This window comes from Oncorhynchus clarkii, chromosome 5, assembly GCF_045791955.1.
Source record: "Oncorhynchus clarkii lewisi isolate Uvic-CL-2024 chromosome 5, UVic_Ocla_1.0, whole genome shotgun sequence".
In the NCBI taxonomy this organism is placed as follows: domain Eukaryota; kingdom Metazoa; phylum Chordata; class Actinopteri; order Salmoniformes; family Salmonidae; genus Oncorhynchus; species Oncorhynchus clarkii.
Genome location: NC_092151.1, coordinates 82,242,173 through 82,268,735, shown reverse-complemented (window position 1 = coordinate 82,268,735; position 26,563 = coordinate 82,242,173). Strand labels below are relative to the sequence as shown.

At 44.7% G+C, this 26,563-nt stretch overlaps 1 protein-coding gene across 4 annotated transcripts in view; it reads left to right on the top strand.

Moving 5' to 3' along the window:
* LOC139409459 (synapse defective 1, Rho GTPase, homolog 2 (C. elegans)) overlaps positions 1-26,563 on the top strand; it is a 75,423-nt gene that overhangs the window by 33,784 nt on the left and 15,076 nt on the right. For 3 of the 4 annotated variants that reach the window (XM_071154635.1, XM_071154634.1, XM_071154633.1), the window contains exons 4-6: positions 6,348-6,474; positions 16,945-17,126; positions 17,329-17,560. In XM_071154635.1, the coding sequence (XP_071010736.1) occupies positions 6,348-6,474; positions 16,945-17,126; positions 17,329-17,560 (541 nt within the window). Of the gene's footprint in view, positions 1-6,347; positions 6,475-16,944; positions 17,127-17,328; positions 17,561-26,563 lie in introns of those variants that run through there. The other variant, XR_011634402.1, reaches the window with a different exon arrangement.

The window sequence follows — 26,563 nt, the reverse complement described above, 5'->3', positions numbered from 1 at the left end:
CTATGTACCAAGCTAGGGTCTGGAGCCTAGAGGCCTGTTAAAAATATATGGTGCATTTGGAAAGTATTCAGACCCCTTTACTTTTTCCACATTTTGTTACGTTACAGCCTTATTCTAAAATTGATTATATGACATTTTTTCCTCATCCCTCTACACAAAATACCCCATAATGACAAAGCAAAAACAGGTTTTTGGAAGTTTTTGCAAATGTATTAAAAATAATAAAACATAAATACCTTATTTAAATAAGTATTACCCTTTGCTATGAGACTTTGCTATGAGACTCGAAATTGATCTCAGGTGCATCCTGTTTCCATTGATCATCCTTGAGATGTTTCTACAACTTGATTGGATTCCACCTGTGGTAAATTTAATTGATTGAGCATGATTTGGAAAGGCACATACCTCCCTATATAAGGTCCCACAGTTGACTGTACATGTCAGCGCAAAAACCTTAGAGCTCAGAGACAGGATTGTATTGAGGCACAGGTCTGGGGAAGGGCACAGAAACATTTCTGCAGCATCGAAGGTCCCCAAGAACACAGTGGCCTCTGTCATTCTTAAATGGAAGAAGTTTAGAACCACCAAGGCTCTTCCTAGAGCTGGCCGCCCGGCCAAACTGAGCAATCGGGGGAGGTGAGTCTTGGTCAGGGAGGTAACCAAGAACCGGATGGTCACTTTGACAGAGCTCCAGAGTTCCTCTGTGGAGATGGGAGGGCCTTCCAGAAGGACAACCATCTCTGCAGCACTCCGGCAATCAGCCCTTTATGGTAGAGGGGCCAGATGGAAGCCACTCCTCAGTAAAAGGCACATGACAGCCTGCTTGGAGTTTGCCAAAAGGCATCTAAAGGACTCATTTAATCCATTTTAGAATAAGGCTGTAATGTAACAAAATGTGGAAAAAGTCAAGGGATCTGCATACTTTCCGAATGCGCTGTAGATTTCCAGCTATGTGTCCCGAGCTAAGGGCTGGAGCCAGGAGGCCTGTAAACACCATAGATATCCAGCGATGTGCCGAGCTAAGGGCTGGAGCCAGGAGGCCTGTAAACACCATAGATATCCAGCTATGTGCCGAGCTAAGGGCTGGAGCCAGGAGGCCTGTAAACACCATAGATATCCAGCGATGTGCCGAGCTAAGGGCTGGAGCCAGGAGGCCTGTAAACACCATAGATATCCAGCGATGTGCCGAGCTAGGGGCTGGAGCCAGGAGGTCTGTAAACACCATAGATATCCAGCTATGTGCCGAGCTAGGGGCTGGAGCCAGGAGGCCTGTAAACACCATAGATATCCAGCTATGTGCCGAGCTAGGGGCTGGAGCCAGGAGGCCTGTAAACACCATAGATATCCAGCTATGTGCCGAGCTAGGGGCTTGAGCCAGGAGGTCTGTAAACACCATAGATATCCAGCGATGTGCCAAGCTAGGGGCTTGAGCCAGGAGGCCTGTAAACACCATAGATATCCAGCTATGTGCCGAGCTAGGGTCTGGAGCCAGGAGGCCTGTAAACACCATAGATATCCAGCTATGTGCCGAGCTAGGGGCTGGAGCCAGGAGGCCTGTAAACACCATAGATATCCAGCTATGTGCCGAGCTAGGGGCTGGAGCCAGGAGGCCTGTAAACACCATAGATATCCAGCTATGTGCCGAGCTAGGGGCTGGAGCCAGGAGGCCTGTAAACACCATAGATATCCAGCTATGTGCCGAGCTAGGGGCTGGAGCCAGGAGGCCTGTAAACACCATAGATATCCAGCTATGTGCCGAGCTAGGGGCTGGAGCCAGGAGGCCTGTAAACACCATAGATATCCAGCTATGTGCCGAGCTAGGGGCTGGAGCCAGGAGGCCTGTAAACACCATAGATATCCAGCTATGTACCGAGCTAGGGGCTGGAGCCAGGAGGCCTGTAAACACCATAGATATCCAGCTATGTACCGAGCTAGGGGCTGGAGCCAGGAGGCCTGTAAACACCATAGATATCCAGCTATGTGCCAAGCTAGGGGCTGGAGCCAGGAGGCCTGTAAACACCATAGATATCCAGCTATGTGCCGAGCTAGGGGCTGGAGCCAGGAGGCCTGTAAACACCATAGATATCCAGCTATGTACCGAGCTAGGGGCTGGAGCCAGGAGGCCTGTAAACACCATAGATATCCAGCTATGTTCCGAGCTAGGGGCTGGAGCCAGGAGGCCTGTAAACACCATAGATATCCAGCTATGTACCGAGCTAGGGGCTGGAGCCAGGAGGCCTGTAAACACCATAGATATCCAGCTATGTACCGAGCTAGGGGCTGGAGCCAGGAGGCCTGTAAACACCATAGATATCCAGCTATGTGCCGAGCTAGGGGCTGGAGCCAGGAGGCCTGTAAACACCATAGATATCCAGCTATGTGCCGAGCTAGGGGCTGGAGCCAGGAGGCCTGTAAACACCATAGATATCCAGCTATGTGCCGAGCTTGGGGCTGGAGCCAGGAGGCCTGTAAACACCATAGATATCCAGCTATGTGCCGAGCTAGGGGCTGGAGCCAGGAGGCCTGTAAACACCATAGATATCCAGCTATGTACCGAGCTAGGGGCTGGAGCCAGGAGGCCTGTAAACACCATAGATATCCAGCTATGTACCGAGCTAGGGGCTGGAGCCAGGAGGCCTGTAAACACCATAGATATCCAGCTATGTACCGAGCTAGGGGCTGGAGCCAGGAGGCCTGTAAACACCATAGATATCCAGCTATGTACCGAGCTAGGGGCTTCAGAATGTATTCCTACCCCTTGGCTTATTCCACATTATGTTGTTTTACAGGCTGAATTCAAAATGGATTAAATCGATTTTTGGCACTCATCTACACATATATACCCCATAATGACAAAGTGAAAACATGTTTGTAGAGATTTTTGCACATTTATTGAAATGAAATACATATATATCTAATTTACATACAGTACCACTCAAAGGTTTGGACACACCTTCTCATAAAAAGTTATTTTTTTTTTCCTTTTTTTTCCTATATTGTAGAATTATAGTGAAGACATCAAAACTATGAACTAACTCATATAGTAACCAAAAAAGTGTTAAACAAACCAAATATATTTTATATTTGAGATTCTTCAAAGTAGTCACCCTTTTCGTTGATGACAGCTTTGCACACTCTTGGCATTCTCTCAACCAGCTTAGTGAGGAATGCTTTTCCAACAGTCTTAAAGGACTATGCTGAGCACTTGTTGGCTGCTTATCCTTCTCTCTGCAGTCCAACTCACCCCAAACCATCTCAATTGGGTTGAGGTCAGGTGATTATGGAGGCCAGGTCATTTGATGCAGCACCATCACTCTTCTTCTTGGTCAAATAGCCCTTACATAGCCTGGAGGTTTGTTTTGGGTCATTGTCCTGTTGAAAAAACAAATTATAGTCTAACTAACTGCAAACCAGATGCGATGGCGTATCGCTGCAGAATGCTGTAGTAGCCATTCTGGTTAGGTGTGCCTTGAATTCTAAATAAATCACTGACAGTGTCACCAGCAAAGCACCCACACACCAGCACACCTCCTCCTTCATGCTTTTTGGTGGGAACCACACATGCAGAGATCATCCGTTCACCTACTCTGCGTCTCACAAAGACACGGTGGTTGGAATCAAAAATCTCCAATTTGGACTCATCAGACCAAAGGACAGATTGCTCGTGTTTCTTTGCCCAAGCAAGTCTCTTCTTCTTATTAGTGTCATTTTGTAGTAGTTTCTTTTCAGCAAATCGACCATGAAGGCCTGATTCACACAGTCTCCTCTGAACAGTTGATGTTGAGATGTGTCTGTTACTTGTTGCAATCTGAAGAGCAGTTAACTCAAATGAACTTATCCTCTGTGGCGGTCCTCATGAGAGCCAGTTTCATCATAGCACTTGAAGGTTTTTGGTCTTTTACCAAGTAGGGCAATCTTTTGTATACCACTCCTACCTTGTTACAACAAAACTGATTGGCACAAATGCATTAAGAAGGAAAGAAATTCCACAAATGAACTTTTAACAAGGCACACTTGTTAACTGAAATGCATTCCAGGTGACTACCAGTTTCCTACCTTTTCCAACTGCCACCTGCATCCTCCGTTTTTGGGGTAATGCTGTAATCAATTAGTTGTAATCTTGGATTGAGCAGACCTTGCCATACAATTCGGATTACTCCATGAAAGACAAAACTCTACCATTTCAATTTACAATATCATTTATAAACAGAATACCCTTTTCAAACATATTTTCCATAAATACAGGTATTTTATGCTTGTTGGTGTTTAGCTAGCTTCCAATTCCAGTTGTGAGGAGTCCAGTCAGTGCAGTACCCCTCTGGGTTATGCAAGAGAACGTGGTTTCTGCATTGTACTCATTAAACCTATTGTTTAGTAAGAAACAAAGCAAAGAGGCTTCGTACCACCCAGAACCATAGATAGGTGCTGCACTACCTGGAACATGGCAGTTCCCTGGCCGGAGATTAGGGAGCTGTATCATTGAGCTATTCATAACAGTTCCAAACAGTTCATAACAGTGTAATTAAGTGTATATTGTGATCAGCCAGTACACACAGGCTCCGTGTTCCCATGGGTTTTCCATGGTGGTTTCACTGGTCATGTAACTACTCTGTTGCTACTCTAAGAGGTTGTTTACAGTGTGTGACTGCCATGGTTTGAACTGACAGCTGTGGGATCCTTGCTAGTCATTAGTGCTGAGCAATTAACTGACATTTCGGTTTTCAAACAACTAATTGACAGACATCGGTTAAATTATTTGAATTCCGTTTTGTAAAAAATTATTCTGTCAGCTCAATGCACACGTTGTGCAGTTTCTGTAGAGATAAATCAGATCATGCCCGAAGTCTGTGATGTAGTAGGGAGATGTAGTTTCCAACAGGCCAATATTCTACATAGTTTAGCGCAGAAATAATGTTAATTAACTACAAAGACCATAATCCATTGCACGCCTACTTGTCCGATCTGTTTTTTTTACACCTGTTTTGTAAAAGAGACAGAAGAATGTGCCATAGCACGATTTGAGAGGGATGGAATACATGATCTAAGCCAAGGTTTCTCAAATTCAGTCAAGTGTTTATTTATATTTGACACTTTTAAAGGAATAGTGCCAGATTGTGGCAATTAAGCCCTTTTTATACTTTCAGAGTTGTTTAACCCATGGATACAATTTGTATTTGAAGTGCCAAAATCTTATACTATCCCTTTAAGATCAGAGTGACAAATTACAACATATATTTGTAGCAAACATAGCAAGCAGTGGCGTGAATGAGAGCCACGAGCGTCCAGTCACAGCTTGCTCCTCATCATTTCTACAGTGCAGTGGTGCACATCAGTTATATTTCAGATGTTGTCAACCTCATATCATTTTTATGCATTTTGGAATAGAATGTATTTTTAAAAGTCACCAGAAGTGCCTCCCTCCGCCCGTCCACTATCTGCTGAAAATCCTAGGGGAAACGCTGTTGTATATAGATAATGGTATAACCCTAATGGTATAATGACTCATGTTAGAGGGTCTGCACTCTGTATTGGGGACGGTGAGTATTTAACCTAGTCATGTGAGTGATTTTAGCAGGTTTTGTCTTTGTGTTTGACCTAGTTGTGTGTTTCTGCAGGTTGTGTGTTTCTGCAGGTTGTGTGTATTTAACATGGTTGTGTGTATTTAACCTGGTTGTGTGTATTTAACCTGGTTGTGTGTTTCTGCAGGTTGTGTGTATTTAACCTGGTTGTGTGTTTCTGCAGGTTGTGTGTATTTAACCTGGTTGTGTGTATTTAACCTGGTTGTGTGTTTCTGCAGGTTGTGTGTATTTAACCTGGTTGTGTATATTTAACCTGGTTGTGTGTTTCTGCAGGTTGTGTGTATTTAACCCTGCAGGTTGTGTGTATTTAACCTGGTTGTCTATGTGTTTCTGCAGGTTGTGTGTATTTAACCTGGTTGTGTATGTGTTTCTGCAGGTTGTGTGTATTTAACCTGGTTGTGTATGTGATTTTACAGGTTGTGTGTATTTAACCTGGTTGTGTGTATTTAACCTGGTTGTCTATGTGTGTTTGCAGGTTGTGTGTATTTAACCTGGTTGTGTGTATTTAACCTGGTTGTCTATGTGTGTTTGCAGGTTGTGTGTATTTAACCTGGTTGTGTATGTGTTTCTGCAGGTTGTGTGTATTTAACCTGGTTATGTGTGTTTTTGCAGGTTGTGTGTATTTAACCTGGTTGTGTGTGTTTCTGCAGGTTGTGTGTATTTAACCTGGTTGTGTATGTGTTTCTGCAGGTTGTGTGTATTTAACCTGGTTGTGTGTGTTTTTGCAGGTTGTGTGTATTTAACCTGGTTGTCTATGTGTTTTTGCAGGTTGTGGGCCTCTACCGTCTGTGTGGTTCAGCGGCAGTAAAGAAGGAGCTTCGGGAGGCCTTTGAAAGGGACAGCCTGGGTGTGGAGCTCTGTGAAAACACCTACCCTGACATCAACGTCATCACAGGTAACATTACACTGCAAATAGCATCAGAACCTCTGTCCTGTAACACCTATTAAAACTATTGCTGTGTGTGTGACATGTACAGTGCCTTTAGAAAGTTGTTTCCAACAAGGCACTAAATTAATACTGCAAACAATGTGGCAAAACAATTCACTTTTTGTCCTGAATACAAAGTGCTATGTTTGGGGCAAATCCAAATTCAATACAACACATTACTGAGTACCACTTTCTATATTTTCAAGCATAGTGGTGGATGCATCATATTATGGGTATGCTTGTGATCGATAAGGAGTTTTTGAAGAAAAAAGAATGGAGCTAAGCACAGCAAAAATCCTAGAGGAAAACCTGGTCCAGTCTGTTTTCCACCAGACACTGGGAGATGAATTCACCTTCCAGCAGAACAATAACCTAAAACAGAGTTGCTTACCAAGAAGACAGTGAATGTTCCTGAGTGACCAAGTTACAGTTTTGATTAAATCTGCTTGAAAATCTATTGCAGGACCTGAAAATTGTTGACTAGCAATGATCAACAACCAATTTGACAGAGCTTGAAGAATTTTGAAAAGAATAATGGCCAAATGTTGTACAATCCAGGTGGGCTAAGCTCTTAATCGCTGATAAGATGTAATCGCTGCTAAAGGTAATTCTAACATGTATTGACTCAGGGGGTTGAATAGTTATCTAATCAAGATATATTACTGTTTTATTTTTCATATATTTTTTACAAATGTTATAATTTTTCTTCCACTTTGACATTACAGAGTATTTTGTGTAGATCTTTGACCAAAAACGACAATTCAATCCATTTTAATCCCACTTTGTAACAAAACAAAATGTGGAAAAAGTCAAGGGGTGTGAATGCTCTCTGAGGGCACTGTACACACATGTGTCTGTGCATGTGTGTGTGCGTTTGCATTTACAGTGCCTTGCGAAAGTATTCGGCCCCCTTGAACTTTGCGACCTTTTGCCACATTTCAGGCTTCAAACATAAAGATATAAAACTGTATTTGTTTGTGAAGAATCAACAACAAGTGGGACACAATCATGAAGTGGAACGACATTTATTGAATATTTCAAACTTTTTTAACAAATCAAAAACTGAAAAATTGGGCGTGCAAAATTATTCAGCCCCCTTAAGTTAATACTTTGTAGCGCCACCTTTTGCTGCGATTACAGCTGTAAGTCACTTGGGGTATGTCTCTATCAGTTTTGCACATCGAGAGACTGAAATTTTTTCCCATTCCTCCTTGCAAAACAGCTCGAGCTCAGTGAGGTTGGATGGAGAGCATTTGTGAACAGCAGTTTTCAGTTCTTTCCACAGATTCTCGATTGGATTCAGGTCTGGACTTTGACTTGGCCATTCTAACACCTGGATATGTTTATTTTTGAACCATTCCATTGTAGATTTTGCTTTATGTTTTGGATCATTGTCTTGTTGGAAGACAAATCTCCGTCCCAGTCTCAGGTCTTTTGCAGACTCCATCAGGTTTTCTTCCAGAATGGTCCTGTATTTGGCTCCATCCATCTTCCCATCAATTTTAACCATCTTCCCTGTCCCTGCTGAAGAAAAGCAGGCCCAAACCATGATGCTGCCACCACCATATTTGACAGTGGGGATGGTGTGTTCAGCTGTGTTGCTTTTACGCCAAACATAACGTTTTGCATTGTTGCCAAAAAGTTCCATTTTGGTTTCATCTGACCAGAGCACCTTCTTCCACATGTTTGGTGTGTCTCCCAGGTGGCTTGTGGCAAACTTTAAACGACACTTTTTATGGATATCTTTAAGAAATGGCTTTCTTCTTGCCACTCTTCCATAAAGGCCAGATTGTTGTCCTATGGACAGAGTCTCCCACCTCAGCTGTAGATCTCTGCAGTTCATCCAGAGTGATCATGGGCCTCTTGGCTGCATCTCTGATCAGTCTTCTCCTTGTATGAGCTGAAAGTTTAGAGGGACGGCCAGGTCTTGGTAGATTTGCAGTGGTCTGATACTCCTTATTATATATATTATCGCTTGCACAGTGCTCCTTGGGATGTTTAAAGCTTGGGAAATCTTTTTGTATCCAAATCCGGCTTTAAACTTCTTCACAACAGTATCTCGGACCTGCCTGGTGTGTTCCTTGTTCTTCATGATGCTCTCTGCGCTTTTAACGGACCTCTGAGACTATCACAGTGCAGGTGCATTTATACGGAGACTTGATTACACACAGGTGGATTGTATTTATCATCATTAGTCATTTAGGTCAACATTGGATCATTCAGAGATCCTCACTGAACTTCTGGAGAAAGTTTGCTGCACTGAAAGTAAAGGGGCTGAATAATTTTGCACGCCCAATTTTTCAGTTTTTGATTTGTTAAAAAAGTTTGAAATATCCAATAAATGTAGTTCCACTTCATGATTGTGTCCCACTTGTTGTTGATTCTTCACAGTTTTATATCTTTGTGTTTGAAGCCTGAAATGTGGCAAAAGGTCGCAAAGTTCAAGGGGGCCGAATACTTTCGCAAGGCACTGTACGTGTGTGTGTGTACGTGTGTGTGTGTGTGTGTGTGTGTACATGTGTGTGTGCGTGCATGCTTACTTGCATGTTTTTGTTTGTTGTAAAAGCATTCCAGTCAGCATACCACCAGCATGTGAGTGTATCTGAGAGGAGAGCCCTCACATCAGCCAGCCAACCATCCAGACCAATGTGCATTTAGGTCATTCCTTCATTTCCCTTCCCCAGGTTTAGACATGCCACTCGCTCTGACCACCCCCGCTCTGACACACACACACACACACACACACACACACACACACACACACACACACACACACACACACACACACACACACACACACAGACCCCTGAACATAATTCACGCACTGAGGGTTACCATTATTTACACATTAAATAGAGGACAATAACCCAGTTTCACTACACTTGAAGTAATGTAATTCCTCACTGGTTTCTATCATTATCAATGACAAACTAGGACTAAACTGTTCTGCTTGGCCATGTTGGGACTGGAGTGAATGTCCAATATTCTCCTTCGCTGCAGCCTGCAGAAGGATGTTAGCCTGATCAAAATAGCTAAACAACACCAATGATCTGTTAACTTCCAGAGTATGTCTGCCATGTCACTTGTTAACCAATAAGTACAGATTCCGGGAATAGACAGGGGAGGGGCAACAGTTAAGAGAAAAATAATAAATAAAAATACTTGCTCACAGATTATTATTTTCTTCCCACCGAAAAAGAGGAAGACCATGGAAGCCCCTTGGCATTGTGGGAGCTGCTGTTGGTTTTGGAAAGAGGCCCATATAGGCGTCCTCGTATCATGCCTGCTTTGATCCAAATGCATTAGCATGGCAGGGCAAAGAACACAGTTAACAGTTGAGCGGGTTAGAAAAAAAGGGCCAGCACCAGTGTGGATTGTTGGTTTTTGCTTGCTGTCTAAATTTACTCTGCCGAGCGTGTGGCTGTTGCAGATGGGCTGAGGGAGTGAGAGGGAGAGCGCGGGGGAAGGGTGGCTGGGCTGAGAGCAGTGATAGATAGAGGGGGGTGGGGTATGGGGGTTGGTGGTTTGAGTGTAGTCAGGTCAGCCAGAGAGAGAGACAGAGAGACTAGCTAATAAGCAGGCCAAATGGATGAGCTAAGAGGTGGCGGCGAGGTCTGGGTTGTCACCCGGCTCATTTAAAAGGCAGAGGTATTGAAAGGGATTACCCCGTGTCAAAGTTCAATCCAAAGCTTGCAAAACATGTGAACTGCCTAGCCTTACTTTGTTTCAAACCATGATCCCAGACAAAGGAAACAACTCATCATGATTGTCATGCTCTGAATAGAGAATAGTTATGGTAACATACATGAACTGAATTTAGCCAATGGCTCTTTTTTGTCTCAGGCAGCGGAATTTCTGGGTTAGATTTTTTTATTGCGATACAGTATTTTTAGGTACAGACTTTTTTGGTATTAACATTAAAACTTGTCAGTACATTCAGAAGTTGTATGTAGGTTAACATGGATGACAACAGGAGTCTAGATGGTGTAGGTCTCTACTGTAATTGAATTAGTGTTGACAGCTGGGATGTGACTTAAATCAAGAAGGGTGGTGGAGGGGGCAGGAGCTCTCTCTCTCTTTAGCCCCCTTTGACTCAGAGACATTCCTCCGGGGCTGTGAGGGCTTTGGCAGGACCCCGTGTCCACAGACCCGCCCCCCCCAGCCCCTTCAGTCAGGAGCACAGATGGAAGGACAAGCTGCTCATTTTAGTTTTAGTCATGGTGGTGTGCTTCGGTCACCGGCCAGGCATTACTTCAGACTTCTCTGGTTCTGATCTCAGAGAACGCCATGCTTTACACAAGGAGGCTTCTGAGAGGCCGACTAGGTCAGTCACAACATCTGCCATTTTTAAGTTATTATTGAAGTATTGTATATTTCTAGTCTATGTAACACAGCAATGAGACTGTACGAGGATCATTTTAGATGTAACTGATGTTGTTTCTCCACCTGGTAGCTAATGCATGGACAGTTATCTGAGAGTCCCATCTATCAACCTTTTCTTGGCAGGAAGCCAACACAACAAGAAGCCTCAGTGATGCGTTCTAAATGAAATAGAGCAAGGGTTGATGGTGAATCAGTGTAATTTCCCTCTTCTCAGTGAAAGGGAAGATAGTGGTTTGGGCTTAGTTAGAGTCTGTATGTGTGATGAGCTGCTAGTTGCTCCGACAAAGGTCATTACAAACCGAAAGTTTGAATCGGAAATTGCATCTGATTTAAGAGACTCCCTTTGTTAACAAGGATAAAGAGTCTAGTTTGTAGTCCAGCTAGCTGCCCTTCCAGTCCTCCAGTCCAGCCCTCCCCATGCAGTGAATACATGGAAAGTCATTAATAGTGCTCTCTTTGATGCAGAACACACAGATGGTATTTGGTTAAGTGGAGGCATGGTGGCTTAGCTGAACTCTAGGCCGAACAGGAGGCAGGAAGGGCCCGTCATACAAACACCTACAGTCCTTGTCCAGTGTGAGTGGGTGGGTGTCAGAGAGAGAAGCGGGCAGGGCAAGGCAAGGCCCCGCCCCCTGTCCTCTACAGCCCCTCTGACTCTCTCTCTACTGGTCTGGGAGTGTGAGGAGAAGGCAGGTGTTGGAAGGGGAGAACAAGCCCCTATTTGTTTCTTTAGGGCAGCATCGACCAACGGCAGCAGTGACCTGTAGTTTTGTTTGAAAAAGGTGTTGGACCATTGCCATATGGGTCTTGTAGTGTTTCTTGTAGATATTCTGCACAAGTCTACAATTTCAGTTGTGAGAAACCGTATGTATAAGATTTGCCTGTCAATGACTAAACTTTGGACCAAAAACACAACACATTTCTCTATCAACTCAAAGCTCATTTCTGCCACCAATTCCCCTATAGGAAAATCCCAAAACAACTTCCCTGAAAAACACAAACACCTTCCCTGAACAACAACATTCCTCATCTCCATGATATGTTTGTTGCCTAACACATCACAGGCTGTGAAAATAAAGGCAACACCTGAAGAGGAAGGCCACCTGTTCCAAACTGAGCATGACCTTGCCTGGTGTGTGTGTGTGTGTGTGTGTGTGTGTGTGTGTGTGTGTGTGTGTGTGTGTGTGTGTGTGTGTGTGTGTGTGTGTGTGTGTGTGTGTGTGTGTGCTTGTGTGTGTGGCAAGCCCCAAAAGGGGTTAAGGTACTCCAACGGCAGAGTAAACACAGAGCTGTGTCATAGCAGGCTAATCATTTACCCCACACATAATGGCTGCATTCTCTCTGCTCTGAGTCACTACACACGCACACACACACACACACACAAACACACACACACACACACACACACACAAACACACACACACACACACACACAAAACACACACACACACACACACACACAACACACAAACACAAACACACACACACACACACACACACACACAAACACACACACACACACACACACACACACACACACACACACAAACAGGGGGACCAGTGTTTATATCAAAACTACTGCGGAAGGGAACATAGAATCTTGGTGTGTATTGAGTTATAGGTGTGTTGTGTTCACACAGAGGTCATTAAGGTGGTATAAGTGAGAACCTATAATCTATAATTATTTGCTCAGTAGTAAAAATAAAAAAAAAAGGTTATTTTCATTGTCACATTGCATTTCAAACTTGGTAATAGTACAGCCCTATGTTAGTTGGCGATGGAATAACTAGATTAAACTGAAGTTGATGAATCTATTTGTTTCTGTGAGGACTGATAGAACACTGTGTTTTGGTTTTGCTGGAGGATGTTCACAAACACTGCTTCTATCTGTCTGGGAAATCAGCATGTCTGAGGAAGTATCCAGAGAGCTAGAAGTAAAACCCTGTTACATTTATCTCTCCTTTATCTGTACTTATCTAACACTGTACATTCTGAACATCTCTTTAATACCTGGTACCTCTGAGTCAAATGGGGAAAAAAATCATCAATGAAAAAGCAAACAACATTGTAGCTGTTTGTCAAATGTTTCAAAAGCTCAATAGTAAACCAGGTAGAGTCTCTGCCCAGACTGTTGTTAAAGAGGGGCAGGTTGACTGACTGGCAGGCTGGTTGGAGTGCTATCTATCACCAGGCTCCCTGAACAAAAATTTCCTTTTCATATCTGCTGTTTTCATCTAGGCATGCAGTCCTCCAGTCTGAACAGAGACCTGTCATCATTGTAGATCTACCTAAGCGAAAGGGGGAGAATGGTGGGGGGCTGGGAGAGGGGAGAGAGAGAGAAGAGAGAAATCACAAAATGTGACAAACACCAAATTGAGACTGCATGCATAATTCTGCAAAAATATCCTCTGTGTACAATTTAAAGCTCCAAATAATGCCTGCAGAGCAGAATTAGGCCGATACCCGCTAATTATCAAAATCCAGAAAAGAGACCTTACATTTCTACATTTCTTCCTAAAAGGAAGCGATTCCCAAACCTTACATAACAAAGCCATTATCTACAGAGAAATGAACCTGGAGAAGAGTCCCCTAAGTATGCTGATCCTGGGGCTCTGTTCACAAACACAAACAGACCCCACAGAGCCCCAGGACAGCAACACAATTAGACCCAACCAAACCATGAGCAAACAAAAAGATAATTACTTGACACATTGGAAAGAATTAACAAAAAAACTGAGCAAACTAGAATGCTATTTGGCCCTAAACAGAGAGTACACAGTGGCAGAATACCTGACCACTGTGACTGACCCAAACTTAAGGAAAGCTTTGACTATGTACAGACTCAGTGAGCATAGCCTTGCTATTGAGAAAGGTCACTGTAGGCATACCTGGCTCTCTAGAGAAGACAGGCTATGTGTCACGCCCTGACCTCAAAGAGCCGTTTTATTTCTCTATTTGGTTAGGTCAGGGTGTGATGTGGGGTGGGCATTCTATGTTTTGTTTTCTATGTTTCTTTATTTCTATGTTTTGGCCGGGTATGGTTCTCAATCAGGGACAGCTGTCTATCGTTGTCTCTGATTGGGAACCATACTTAGGTAGCCCTTTTTCCCAGCCCTTAAGCTTCACGGTTGTTTGTATTGTGTATTGTTTTTTGTCGGTGTCGTCATCCTAAATAAAAGGAATATGTGCACTCACCAAGCTGCGCTTTGGTCCTCTTCATTCGCCGCCCGTGACACTATGTGCTCACTGCCCACAAAATGAGGTGGAAACTGAGCTGCACTTGCTAACCTCCTGCCAAATGTATGACCATATTAGAGACACATATTTCCCTCAGATTACACAGACCCACAAAGAATTAGAAAACAAATCCAATTTTGATGAACTCCCATATCTATTGGATGAAATACCGCAGTATGCAATCACAGCAGCAAGATGTGTGCCACAAGAAAGGTCAACCAGTGAAGAACAAACACCATTGTAAATTGAACCCATATTTATGTTTATTTATTTTCAGTTTTGTACTTTAACTATTTGCACATTGTTACAACACTGTATATGGACATAATATGACATTTGAAATGTCTTTATTCTTTTGGAACTTGCGTTATTGTAATATTTACTGTTCACTTTTGTTTATCCATTTCACTTGCTTTGGCAATGTAAACATATGTTTCCCATGCCAATGAAGTCACTTGAATTGAATTGAATTGAGAGAGAGACAGGATGATGCTTTAAGTGCCTACCATGATGGCTTGACACAGCAAACGTAGTTGTTTTTTAGTAGAATTAAATCTGCAGCACCACCATGGCTATGTGGTGTAGGAATGCACAAACGGCAGACTGTCCTCTGCACTGCTATGTTGAGGCATGTTGGGTCTTGAGTACAGTTATGGAGGGGGCTCAGATTCTGACTCCTGATGTGAAAAACAGACCTGAGTTAGGGACAGAGGAAGGGAAAGAAACGGTCACACCCCTGAGTTTTATGTACTGTAGGTCAGGAGCGATATATAGGAGGGAAATCCTTTCTTACACAGCAACAACTTTAAAGAGCATACAGTATGTATAAATCTTTAACATAGGGTCCTACTATATATATTTTCTTTAGATTTGATTTGTAATCAGTCTTACCACTAGACTATGCTCTTGACAGTGTGTTTGAAGCTAGAATCCTTAATGTTGAAAAGGCCATGTTGGTTTGTGATATTACAACAACAAACAAGTTACTGAAAACAATGGACACTGTCACCTCGGACATCATTGCACTCGCGACTGAAGAGCACAATATGTACTGCAACAACAACAAAATCTCAGCTCGACAACAAAACCTATAACAGCTGTAGTGGGACAGCCAGTGGCGCTGTTTCCCCTACTGCAGATCCCATCCTTAAACTGCAGGAGTCTGGTGATGAGTAAAACACAACTCAGCCTGATGGGCATCTGGGAGTTTTCAACAGTGGACTAAATCTACATCACTCTGTCAACAGAAGTCCACCTACTGCATTCCCGCCAGACTACATGTTCTGGATGTAGAATAGAATAGTACTTTATTAGTCCATCTCTGGGGAGGAAATGCTGGTTATTCCACATACTAAAAAGCAGCCTAATCCCAGATTCCCAGTATGATTTCGGTCTGCTCTTTGTTTCATGCTTGTTTCTATCTGGACTAGAGGGTAGCATTGATAGAGATTATACCAGGCAGTCTGAAAAAGACGGGACAGCATTAAGTTAATGACTCCCTCTTCCTTAAGTGAACAACGGGATTGGACAGGATTAAAAAGTGAACATTGATTCATGCTCTTATTTCTCCTATAAAGCTGTTAGGCAAGACGACTAGACCGTGAGTTGTAATGTAGTATGTTAGAAATAAAATATGGGTAACAATTTACATAAAGTTCTTCTTATACCGTTGTAGTTATACTCTGGAGAACTGTTGTGAAAAAAGCCAAAACCCAATTAAGTGTACTGATTGTACTGGTTATATGCCATGCTTAATTGATTAAGCAGCTCTATTTACAGCGGCTTAATCTGGATGTTATTGTCAATCTAGTCACGTACATGCGTCTGAACTGAAGTTGTCTTTGTATGGTAATGGACCTGTAGTAGTTACTAACTGAAACAGCCTCAGTCTCTGTCTCCAAATCACTGAGGACCCACTGACTGCCCAACTCAAAGTTCTGCTCTGAAAAGCGATAGCTAGTTACGCACAGAAAAAAATATAAAAATATTAATCCATTCCACCGCTGAAAATTGACACGCTGCCAAGACGTCTTTCTTTATTTCCATATTTGTCTGTTATTTTTTCTCCTCGCCTTTGAGGAAAATAAAATACTTTTAAGGGGGCTTAGTGGAGACAGACAGTGTGGGTTTCATGTTTGCTCGCCTCTTTTGTCTGGGCCTGTTGGAGGCTGAATGTGGCTGGAGTTACAGGTTTAAAAGTCTCCACCATCACAGAATCGAGTCCCCCCCACCCCCTCTTCAACATTCTCAGGCTGCCATGTCACGCCCGATTCCAATCAGGCATTGCCCTAGATGCCCCCAGAACAGAGCCCACCACAACAATGGGTCCTAAAATCCTTGGCAGCCAGCAGAGTGTGTACCAGGCCCAGCCTGCTGTGTAAAAGTAAGGGAGAAGAAAAGCCTTTGATTTCTCAATAACGTCTCTTCATAAAGATTATATTGTTAGCAATTTGTCAGGTATTTAAGCTGTCTTGTGAAGTACATAAGAGGTAGTGTGTTTCACTCGATTGAGCTGTGAAAAAAGCATCTAAAGCCCAGCTGATCGAGCCTGAATCAGGTCCAGATGGCACAGACAGACAGTGGTGTTCTTCATGGTCTTCTTTCTGGTGAAAATCTTTTCTGCCCTCTGAAGTAACATCTGGTTGCTGTCATCATCGTTGCCAGAGTTGTTATAATCAAAGTTTATTATTCTGTTCATTCCATAAAGGGTTTCTCATGTTCTCCTTCTCCCCCCACCCCTCTCTCGCCCCCTCTCTCTCTTGCCTCTGTCTCTCTCTCCCTCCCTCTTTCTCTCTGTCCATCCCTTCCTCTCTCCAGGTGTGCTGAAGGACTACCTGCGTGAGTTGCCGTACCCCCTCATCACTAAGCACCTGTATGAGGCTGTGTTAGACTCCATGGCTAAGAGGCCTCTGCGTATTGGAGCAGGAGGATGTGAGAACGACCTGGCGGACACAGAGCAGACTGTCAGCCTGCTGGAGAACCTGCCAGAGGTGGAGAGGGTAAGGAGAAGATCCTTTTAAGGGCTTTTCACACTACTGAGCCGTACCTGAGCCAAACCAAGCTGTACTGAGCTGGCCTGATTACGAATCCTCCCTGTAGTTTCTGGAACCATGCTGTAAAAAGAGAAAATATCTGAGGCAGCGCAGTACAGTTGTGTTAGCCTGCCCTGACCCAGCATGCTCTCTGTCTGTGTGATCCCAGTTGACCCTGCGGAGGCTGCTGGACCACCTGAAGCTGGTGGCGTCGCACCACGACGTCAACAAGATGACGTGTCAGAACCTGGCAGTGTGCTTTGGCCCCGTGCTGCTCAGCCAACGCCAGGAGGCCAGCTGCCATAGCAACCGCGTCTTCATCGACTCAGAAGAGCTGGCCAGTGCCCTGCACTTTAAGAAGCACATCGAGGTGCTGCACTACCTTCTGCAGCTATGGCCAGGTAACCTCCACCATAGAAATGCAATATTACTAGAGTGACCTATGTCATAAACCTTCATAACTCTAGAATGTAGCAGATAAAGGAAGCCATCTTGGTCAGGGATAAATGAAAATCTAGTCAACTTCATCCTTCATCCATTTTTTATAGTTCATTAATGACTAGCTTAATTACTAGGTACTTTATCTTGCAGTGGATGTATGAGGCTTTAAGATCAGGCAATCTGTGATTATGAACATCCTGGGCATTGTGAATCACTGAGCCAACAACTTAATAAACAACTAATTACATTTACTGACTTTAAAAAGCACTCACCCAAAAGCAAGACATTTCCTAGAAGGGCACTATGTTGGTGGAACTGCTTTCTAGTGCAAATTGCTCCTAGCTCTGTGGTTCTGTTCCAAACCTGACTTTAAAAGGCTGGGCTGGCGCTTTGATCTCTGGTGGTTTGGCTTGGCTGACACACACACACACACACAGCAATTAGCCATTCGCTGCCATCTGTTCGATCGTCATAGATGAAATGCTCCACAGAGTGCTTCATCATATTGGGAGGGCCAAAGCCTTGTTGTTGTTATGGTGAGTGAATGAGGACCCAAAAGCGAACTAACTTAAACAGAGCTTCTTTAATAACCAAACATAGGTAGGCTCAGATAGACCGGCAGATTCCGACAGGACAGGACAAGGTTACAGCAAACATGACGATAGTCTGGCTCAGGCATGAAACACAAACAAGAATCCGACAAGGACAGGAACAGAAACAGAGAGAGATATAGGGACCTAATCAGAGGGAAAAAGGGAACAGGTGGGAAACGGGGTGAATGGGTAGTTAGAGGAGACAAGGAACAGCTGGGAGAAAGCGGGGGAGAAAAGGTAACCTAACAACGACCAGCAGAGGGAGACAGGGTGAAGGGAAAGGACAGAGACAAGACACAACATGACAGTACCCCCCCACTCACCGAGCGCCTCCTGGCGCACTCGAGGAGGAAACCTGGCGGCAACGGAGGAAATCCTCGATCAGCGCACGGTCCAGCACGTCCCGAGAGGGAACCCAACTCCTCTCCTCAGGACCGTACCCCTCCCAATCGACAAGGTACTGGTGACCACGGCCCCGAGGACGCATGTCCAAAATCCTGCGGACCCTGTAGATGGGTGCGCCCTCGACAAGGATGGGGGGGGGGGGGGGGGAAGACGAGCGGGGGCGCGAAGAACGGGCTTAATACAGGAGACATGGAAGACCGGGTGGACGCGACGAAGGTATCGCGGAAGAAGAAGTCGAACTGCGACAGGATTAATGACCCGAGAAATACGGAACGGACCAATGAACCGCGGGGTCAACTTGCGAGAAGCCGTCTTAAGGGGAAGGTTCTGAGTGGAGAGCCAAACTCTCTGACCGCGACAATATCTAGGACTCTTAGTTCTACGCTTATTAGCAGCCCTCACAGTCTGCGTCCTATAACGGCAAAGTGCAGACCTGACCCTCTTCCAGGTGCGCTCGCAACGTTGGACAAAAGCCTGAGCGGAGGGGACGCTGGACTCGGCGAACTGAGATGAGAACAGCGGAGGCTGGTACCCGAGGCTACTCTGAAAAGGAGATAGCCCGGTCGCAGACGAAGGAAGCGAGTTGTGGGCGTATTCTGCCCAGGGGAGCTGTTCTGACCAAGACGCAGGGTTGCGAAAAGAAAGACTGCGTAAGATGCGACCAATAGTCTGATTGGCCCGTTCTGCTTGACCGTTAGACTGGGGGTGAAAGCCGGAAGAGAGACTGACGGAAGCCCCAATCAAACGGCAAAACTCCCTCCAAAATTGAGACGTGAATTGCGGACCTCTGTCCGAAACGACGTCTGACGGAAGGCCATGAATTCTGAAAACATTCTCGATGATGATTTGTGCCGTCTCTTTAGCAGAAGGAAGCTTAGCAAGGGGAATGAAATGGGCCGCCTTAGAGAACCTATCGACAACCGTAAGAATAACAGTCTTCCCCGCTGACGAAGGCAGTCCGGTGACAAAATCTAAGGCGATGTGAGACCACGGTCGAGAGGGAATAGGAAGCGGCCTGAGACGGCCGGCAGGAGGAGAGTTACCGGACTTAGTCTGCGCGCAGACCGAACAAGCAGCCACGAAACGACGCGTGTCATGCTCCCGGGTGGGCCACCAAAAACGCTGGCGAATGGAAGCAAGCGTACCCCGAACGCCAGGGTGGCCGGCTAACTTGGCAGAGTGAGCCCACTGAAGAACGGCCAGACGAGTAGGAACGGGAACGAAAAGAAGGTTCCTAGGACAAGCGCGCGGCGACGGAGTGTGAGTGAGCGCTTGTTTTACCTGCCTCTCAATTCCCCAGACAGTCAACCCGACAACACGCCCCTCAGGGAGAATCCCCTCGGGGTCAGTGGAGGCTACTGAAGAACTGAAGAGACGAGACAAAGCATCAGGCTTGGTGTTCTTAGAGCCCGGACGATAAGAAATCACGAACTCGAAACGAGCGAAAAACAGCGCCCAACGCGCCTGACGCGCATTAAGTCGTTTGGCAGAACGGATGTACTCAAGGTTCCTATGGTCAGTCCAAACGACAAAAGGAACGGTCGCCCCCTCCAACCACTGTCGCCATTCGCCTAGGGCTAACCGGATGGCGAGCAGTTCGCGGTTACCCACATCATAGTTACGTTCCGACGGCGACAGGCGATGAGAAAAATACGCGCATGGGTGGACCTTGTCGTCAGAGAGGGAGCGCTGAGAAAGAATGGCTCCCACGCCCACCTCTGACGCGTCAACCTCGACAACGAACTGTCTAGAGACGTCAGGTGTAACAAGGATAGGAGCGGATGTAAAACGATTCTTGAGGAGATCAAAAGCTCCCTGGGCGGAAACGGACCACTTAAAGCACGTCTTGACAGAAGTAAGGGCTGTGAGAGGAGCGGCCACCTGACCGAAATTACGGATGAAACGACGATAGAAGTTCGCGAAGCCGAGAAAGCGCTGCAGCTCGACGCGTGACTTAGGGACGGGCCAATCAATGACGGCTTGGACCTTAGCGGGATCCATCTTAATGCCTTCAGCGGAAATAACAGAACCGAGAAATGTGACGGAGGAGGCATGAAAAGTGCACTTCTCAGCCTTCACAAAAAGACAATTCTCTAAAAGGCGCTGGAGGACACGTCGAACGTGCTGAACATGAATCTGGAGTGACGGTGAAAAAATCAGGATATCGTCAAGGTAAACGAAAACAAAGATGTTCAGCATGTCTCTCAGGACATCATTGACTAATGCCTGAAAGACAGCTGGAGCGTTAGCGAGGCCGAAAGGAAGAACCCGGTATTCAAAGTGCCCTAACGGAGTGTTAAACGCCGTCTTCCACTCGTCCCCCTCCCTGATGCGCACGAGATGGTAAGCGTTACGAAGGTCCAACTTAGTGAAAAACCTGGCTCCCTGCAGGATCTCGAAGGCTGAAGACATAAGAGGAAGCGGATAACGATTCTTAACTGTTATGTCATTCAGCCCTCGATAATCTATGCAGGGGCGCAGAGACCCGTCCTTCTTCTTGACAAAAAAAAACCCCGCTCCGGCGGGAGAGGAGGAGGGGACTATGGTACCGGCGTCAAGAGCTACAGACAAATAATCCTCGAGAGCCTTACGTTCGGGAGCCGACAGAGAGTATAGTCTACCCCGGGGGGGAGTGGTTCCCGGAAGGAGATCAATACTACAATCATACGACCGGTGTGGAGGAAGAGAGGTGGCCCTGGACCGACTGAACACCGTGCGCAGATCGTGATATTCCTCCGGCACCCCTGTCAAATCACCAGGCTCCTCCTGTGAAGAAGAGACAGAGGAAACAGGAGGGATAGCAGACATTAAACATTTCACATGACAAGAGACGTTCCAGGAGAGGATAGAATTACTAGACCAATTAATGGAAGGATTATGACAAACTAGCCAGGGATGGCCCAAAACAACAGGTGTAAAAGGTGAACGAAAAATCAAAAAAGAAATGGTTTCGCTATGATTACCAGAAACAGTGAGGGTTAAAGGTAGCGTCTCACGCTGAATCCTGGGGAGAGGACTACCATCCAGGGCGAACAAGGCCGTGGACTCCCTTAACTGTCTGAGAGGAATGTCATGTTCCCGAGCCCAGGTCTCGTCCATAAAACAGCCCTCCGCCCCAGAGTCTATTAAGGCACTGCAGGAAGCTGACGAACCGGTCCAGCGTAGATGGACCGACAAGGTAGTGCAGGATCTTGAAGGAGAGACAGGAGTAGTAGCGCTCACCAGTAGCCCTCCGCTTACTGATGAGCTCTGGCTTTTACTGGACATGAAGTGACAAAATGACCAGCAGAACCGCAATAGAGACAGAGGCGGTTGGTGATTCTCCGTTCCCTCTCCTTAGTCGAGATGCGGATACCTCCCAGCTGCATAGGCTCAGCTCCCGAGCCGGCAGAGGAAGATGGTAGTGATGCGGAGAGGGGGGCAACGGAGAACGCGAGCTCCTTTCCACGAGCTCGGTGACGCAGATCAACCCGTCGCTCAATGCGAATAGCGAGTTCAATCAGGGAATCCACGCTGGAAGGGACCTCCCGGGAGAGAATCTCATCCTTTACCTCTGCGCGGAGACCCTCCAGAAAACGAGCGAGCAAAGCCGGCTCGTTCCAGCCACTGGAGGCAGCAAGAGTGCGAAACTCAATAGAGTAGTCTGTTATGGATCGATTACCTTGACATAGGGAAGACAGGGCCCTGGAAGCCTCCTCCCCAAAAACAGATCGATCAAAAACCCGTATCATCTCCTCCTTAAAGTCCTGATACTGGTTAGTACACTCAGCCCTTGCCTCCCAGATTGCCGTGCCCCACTCACGAGCCCGTCCAATAAGGAGAGATATGACGTAGGCGACACGAGCAGTGCTCCTGGAGTAAGTGTTGGGCTGGAGAGAAAACACAATATCACACTGGGTGAGGAACGAGCGGCATTCAGTGGGCTCCCCAGAGTAACACGGCGGGTTATTGATTCTGGGCTCCGGAGATTCGAAAGCCCTGGAAGTGGCCGGTGGATCGAGGCGGAGATGGTGAACCTGTTCTGTGAGGTTGGAGACTTGGGTGGCCAGGGTCTCAACGGCATGTCGAGCAGCAGACACTTCCTGCTCGTGTCTGCCTAGCATCGCTCCCTGGATCCCGACGGCTGAGTGGAGAGGATCCGAAGTCGCTGGGTCCATTCTTGGTCGGATTCTTCTGTTATGGTGAGTGAATGAGGACCCAAAAGCGAACTAACTTAAACAGAGCTTCTTTAATAACCAAACATAGGTAGGCTCAGATAGACCGGCAGATTCCGACAGGACAGGACAAGGTTACAGCAAACATGACGATAGTCTGGCTCAGGCATGAAACACAAACAAGAATCCGACAAGGACAGGAACAGAAACAGAGAGAGATATAGGGACCTAATCAGAGGGAAAAAGGGAACAGGTGGGAAACGGGGTGAATGGGTAGTTAGAGGAGACAAGGAACAGCTGGGAGAAAGCGGGGGAGAAAAGGTAACCTAACAACGACCAGCAGAGGGAGACAGGGTGAAGGGAAAGGACAGAGACAAGACACAACATGACAGTTGTACCAAGCTCATTGGGTAGTGGCACTTTTATATAAATCACTGTCCAGAGAAAATATGGCACCCTATTCCCTATATATTGCATTTATTTTGTTCAGAGCCCTATTGGCCCTGGTCAAAATAAGTGCACTATAAAGGGAATAGGGTGTAAAGTGTCGAATCAAAAACGCATCTTTTGACCAATGGGTAACATACTATGTTAATTGTGTAGATACAGTGCATTCAGAAAGTATTCAGACCCCTTGACTTTTTCCACAATTTGTTACGTTAAAGCATTATTCTAAAATTGATAGTTTTTTCCCCCATCAATCAACACACAATACCCTATAATGACAAAGCAAAAACAGGTTTTTAGAAATGTTTGCAAGTTTATTAAAAATAAAAAACTGAAATGTAACATTTACATAACTATTCAGACCCTTAGTACTTTGTTGAAGCACCTTTGGCAGCGATTATAGTTTTGACCTCGAGTCTTCTTGGGTATGATGCTACAAGCTTGGCACACCTATATTTGGAGAGTTTCTCAAATTCTTCTCTGCAGATCCTCTCAAGCTCTGTCTGTCAGGTTGGATAGGAAACGTTGCTGCACAGCTATTTTCAGGTCACTCCAGAGATGTTCAATCGGGTTCAAGTCCGGGCTCTGGCCAGATCTAGGAAGAGTCTTGGTGGTTCCAAACTTCTTCCATTTAAGATTGATGGAAGCCACTGTGTTCTTTGGGACCTTCAATGCTGCAGAAATGTTTTGGTACCCTTCCCCAGATCTGTGCCTCGACACAATCCTATCCCGGAGCTCTACAGACATTTTCTTTGACCTCATGGCTTGGTGTTTTGGTTTTTGCTCTGACATGCACTGTCAACTGTGGGGCCTTATATAGACAGGTGCCTTTCCAAATTGTGTCCAATCAATTGAATTTACCACAGGTGGACTCAAATCAAGTTGTAGAAACATCTCAAGGATGATCAATGGAAACAGGATGCACCTGAGCTCAATTTCGAGTATCATAGCAAAGGGTCTGAATACCTATATAAGTATGACGACCACCTGGATTCGGTCTTATGTAGAAAAATTTGAAATTGTGTTTTTTACATTGGATTAAAGTAGAGACTCAGGGCTAGAAAATGGTATATGATACACTGCAATTGAGGAACAATGGGAACGTAATTATGTTTGAAAGTTGATGCATTTATAACCCCACATTTGAGAAAATGGCCCTTGAATGTTTTGGTACTGGAGAGCTCTTCTTTGTCTACACCCATTCAGCATCGTTCACACCCTCTTACGTCTTAGCCCCACCCATCTCTTTAAGGATTCACATGTGAGGCTATGTGGTAAACACACGCTATGTCAAATAAAGTTTACGTTTATTTGTCACATGCACAGGATACAGAAAGTGTAAACGGTACAGTCAAGTGGAACCTTGCATAGTAGCGATATCAAAACAGAAAGTGTCCTGATATTTTATCATTATTAGATGACGCTTACCCGCCACACTTGTCTACATTGATGGGTCATGTGAAGGAAATTCTATAACCATCCCTCAGCCACAACTAGCTAAGTGGATGGGTCACTATTGTCTAGACATGTACACATGTTCATGAAATACAATGGATGGCCACATCCACCCCCAGACACACCTGGCTAATTTGATGGGTCATGTAATAATCTGGCCGAAGTGGAGTCTTTTGTTTAGACATTTAGCTAGATAAACAATGAACCGGCATAATCCAAACACATACTAATACCAATGCAAACATTGTCACAGCTGTAGTATGAATCTGCAGGTAGCTAAAGCTAACAAACTAGGTTCAATGTTAGCTAGCTAACATTAGGCTATAACTAGCAAATGGAATTTCTGATTCAAATAATATTACTACACAGATCATACACGTAACGTTAGCTAGCAAGTCAGCAAGCTAATGTTTACTAACTAACTTGCAGTAAAAATGACTTTCTGACCAAATGAGAAATGTAGATCTGAAAATGTAGCTAGACTCTTACCCGTATACATAAATGAACGGTTCACGGTAGATTGGGACCATTTAACTTCGTTTTGCTTGTAGCCTCATCTCGTTTTACCTGTGTTGTGTCAAGTCGGTTTGGTTCACACTAACTGTGGCGTGTGCAGAAAGTAGGCCATTACTTTTTCCAACTGATCTGTCGATAGCGCCTGCTAAATAACGCATTTAGATTTTTTTACATTATGTTTACGTTCGAATGCCGCTCCTGTGAAGTAGTAACGTGCGACAAACGCCTACTTTCCTGAAACTGGTCACAATAAGGTATTTCTGTTTTTTATTTTCAATACATTTGCAAAAGTGTGTCATTAAATAAAAATCAAATGTTATTTGTCACATACACATGGTTAGCAGATGTTAATGTGAGTGTAGTGAAATGCTTGTGCTTCTAGTTCCGACAATGCAGTAGTAACCAATGAGTAATCTAACCTAACAATTCCAAAACTACTACCTTATACACACAAGTGTAAAGGGATGAAGAATATGTACATAAAGATATGAATGAGTGATGGTACAGAACGGCATGGCAAGATGCAGTAGATGGTATCGAGTACAGTATATACATATGAGATGAGTAATGTAGGGTATGTAAACAAAGTGGCTAGTGATACATGTATTACATAAAGATGCAGTAGATGATATAGAGTACAGTATATACATATACATATGAGATGAGTAATGTAGGGTATGTAAACATTATATTAAGTGGGGTATTGTGTGTAGATTGATGAGAAAAATAATTTAATCAATTTTAGAATTATGCTCTAATGTAACAAAATGTGGAAAAAGTGAAGGGGTCTGAATACTTTTCAAAAGGTCCAAACTTCTGGTCTCTATCCTAATCCGTCCAAACGTTTGTCAAGTTTTTACCCTTGTAGCATGACCAGAATTAGGGTGACTAAATCAATGGAGGCCAGAGAAACAAAGTGGTAAAAAATGTGGAAAATTGCTTCGCATCAGCTAGGCTGGATTTTGTGCAAGAATTAAAGATAAAGATACAATATAGTGGATATCAATTTAGAGACATGACGTGTAGTATTTTCATATTTTAGTATACGCTTTTCATACTAATTCGACATTCCTGTTCTTTTTCAAAGATTTCTCACAAAAATAAGCGTGTCTCTGTGAAATGTCAACGGCGCACTGAGCGTATACCAAGCTTTTTATTTTCAAAGCATTTTACATTTATTTCAGCTGGTGTCATGCTATTTTAGCTTTTTGTGACCCATGGAAGCAACTTTAACGACGACGACCACAATATGTAAAATCCTCAAAAGAGAAACCTGCACCACGATGTCAACAGAGCTCAGGGCTTATTATCAGATGTATTAGGTTACGAAATCTGACCTTTTATATATAGTTGAAGTCAGAAATGTACATACACCTTAGCCAAATACAATTTA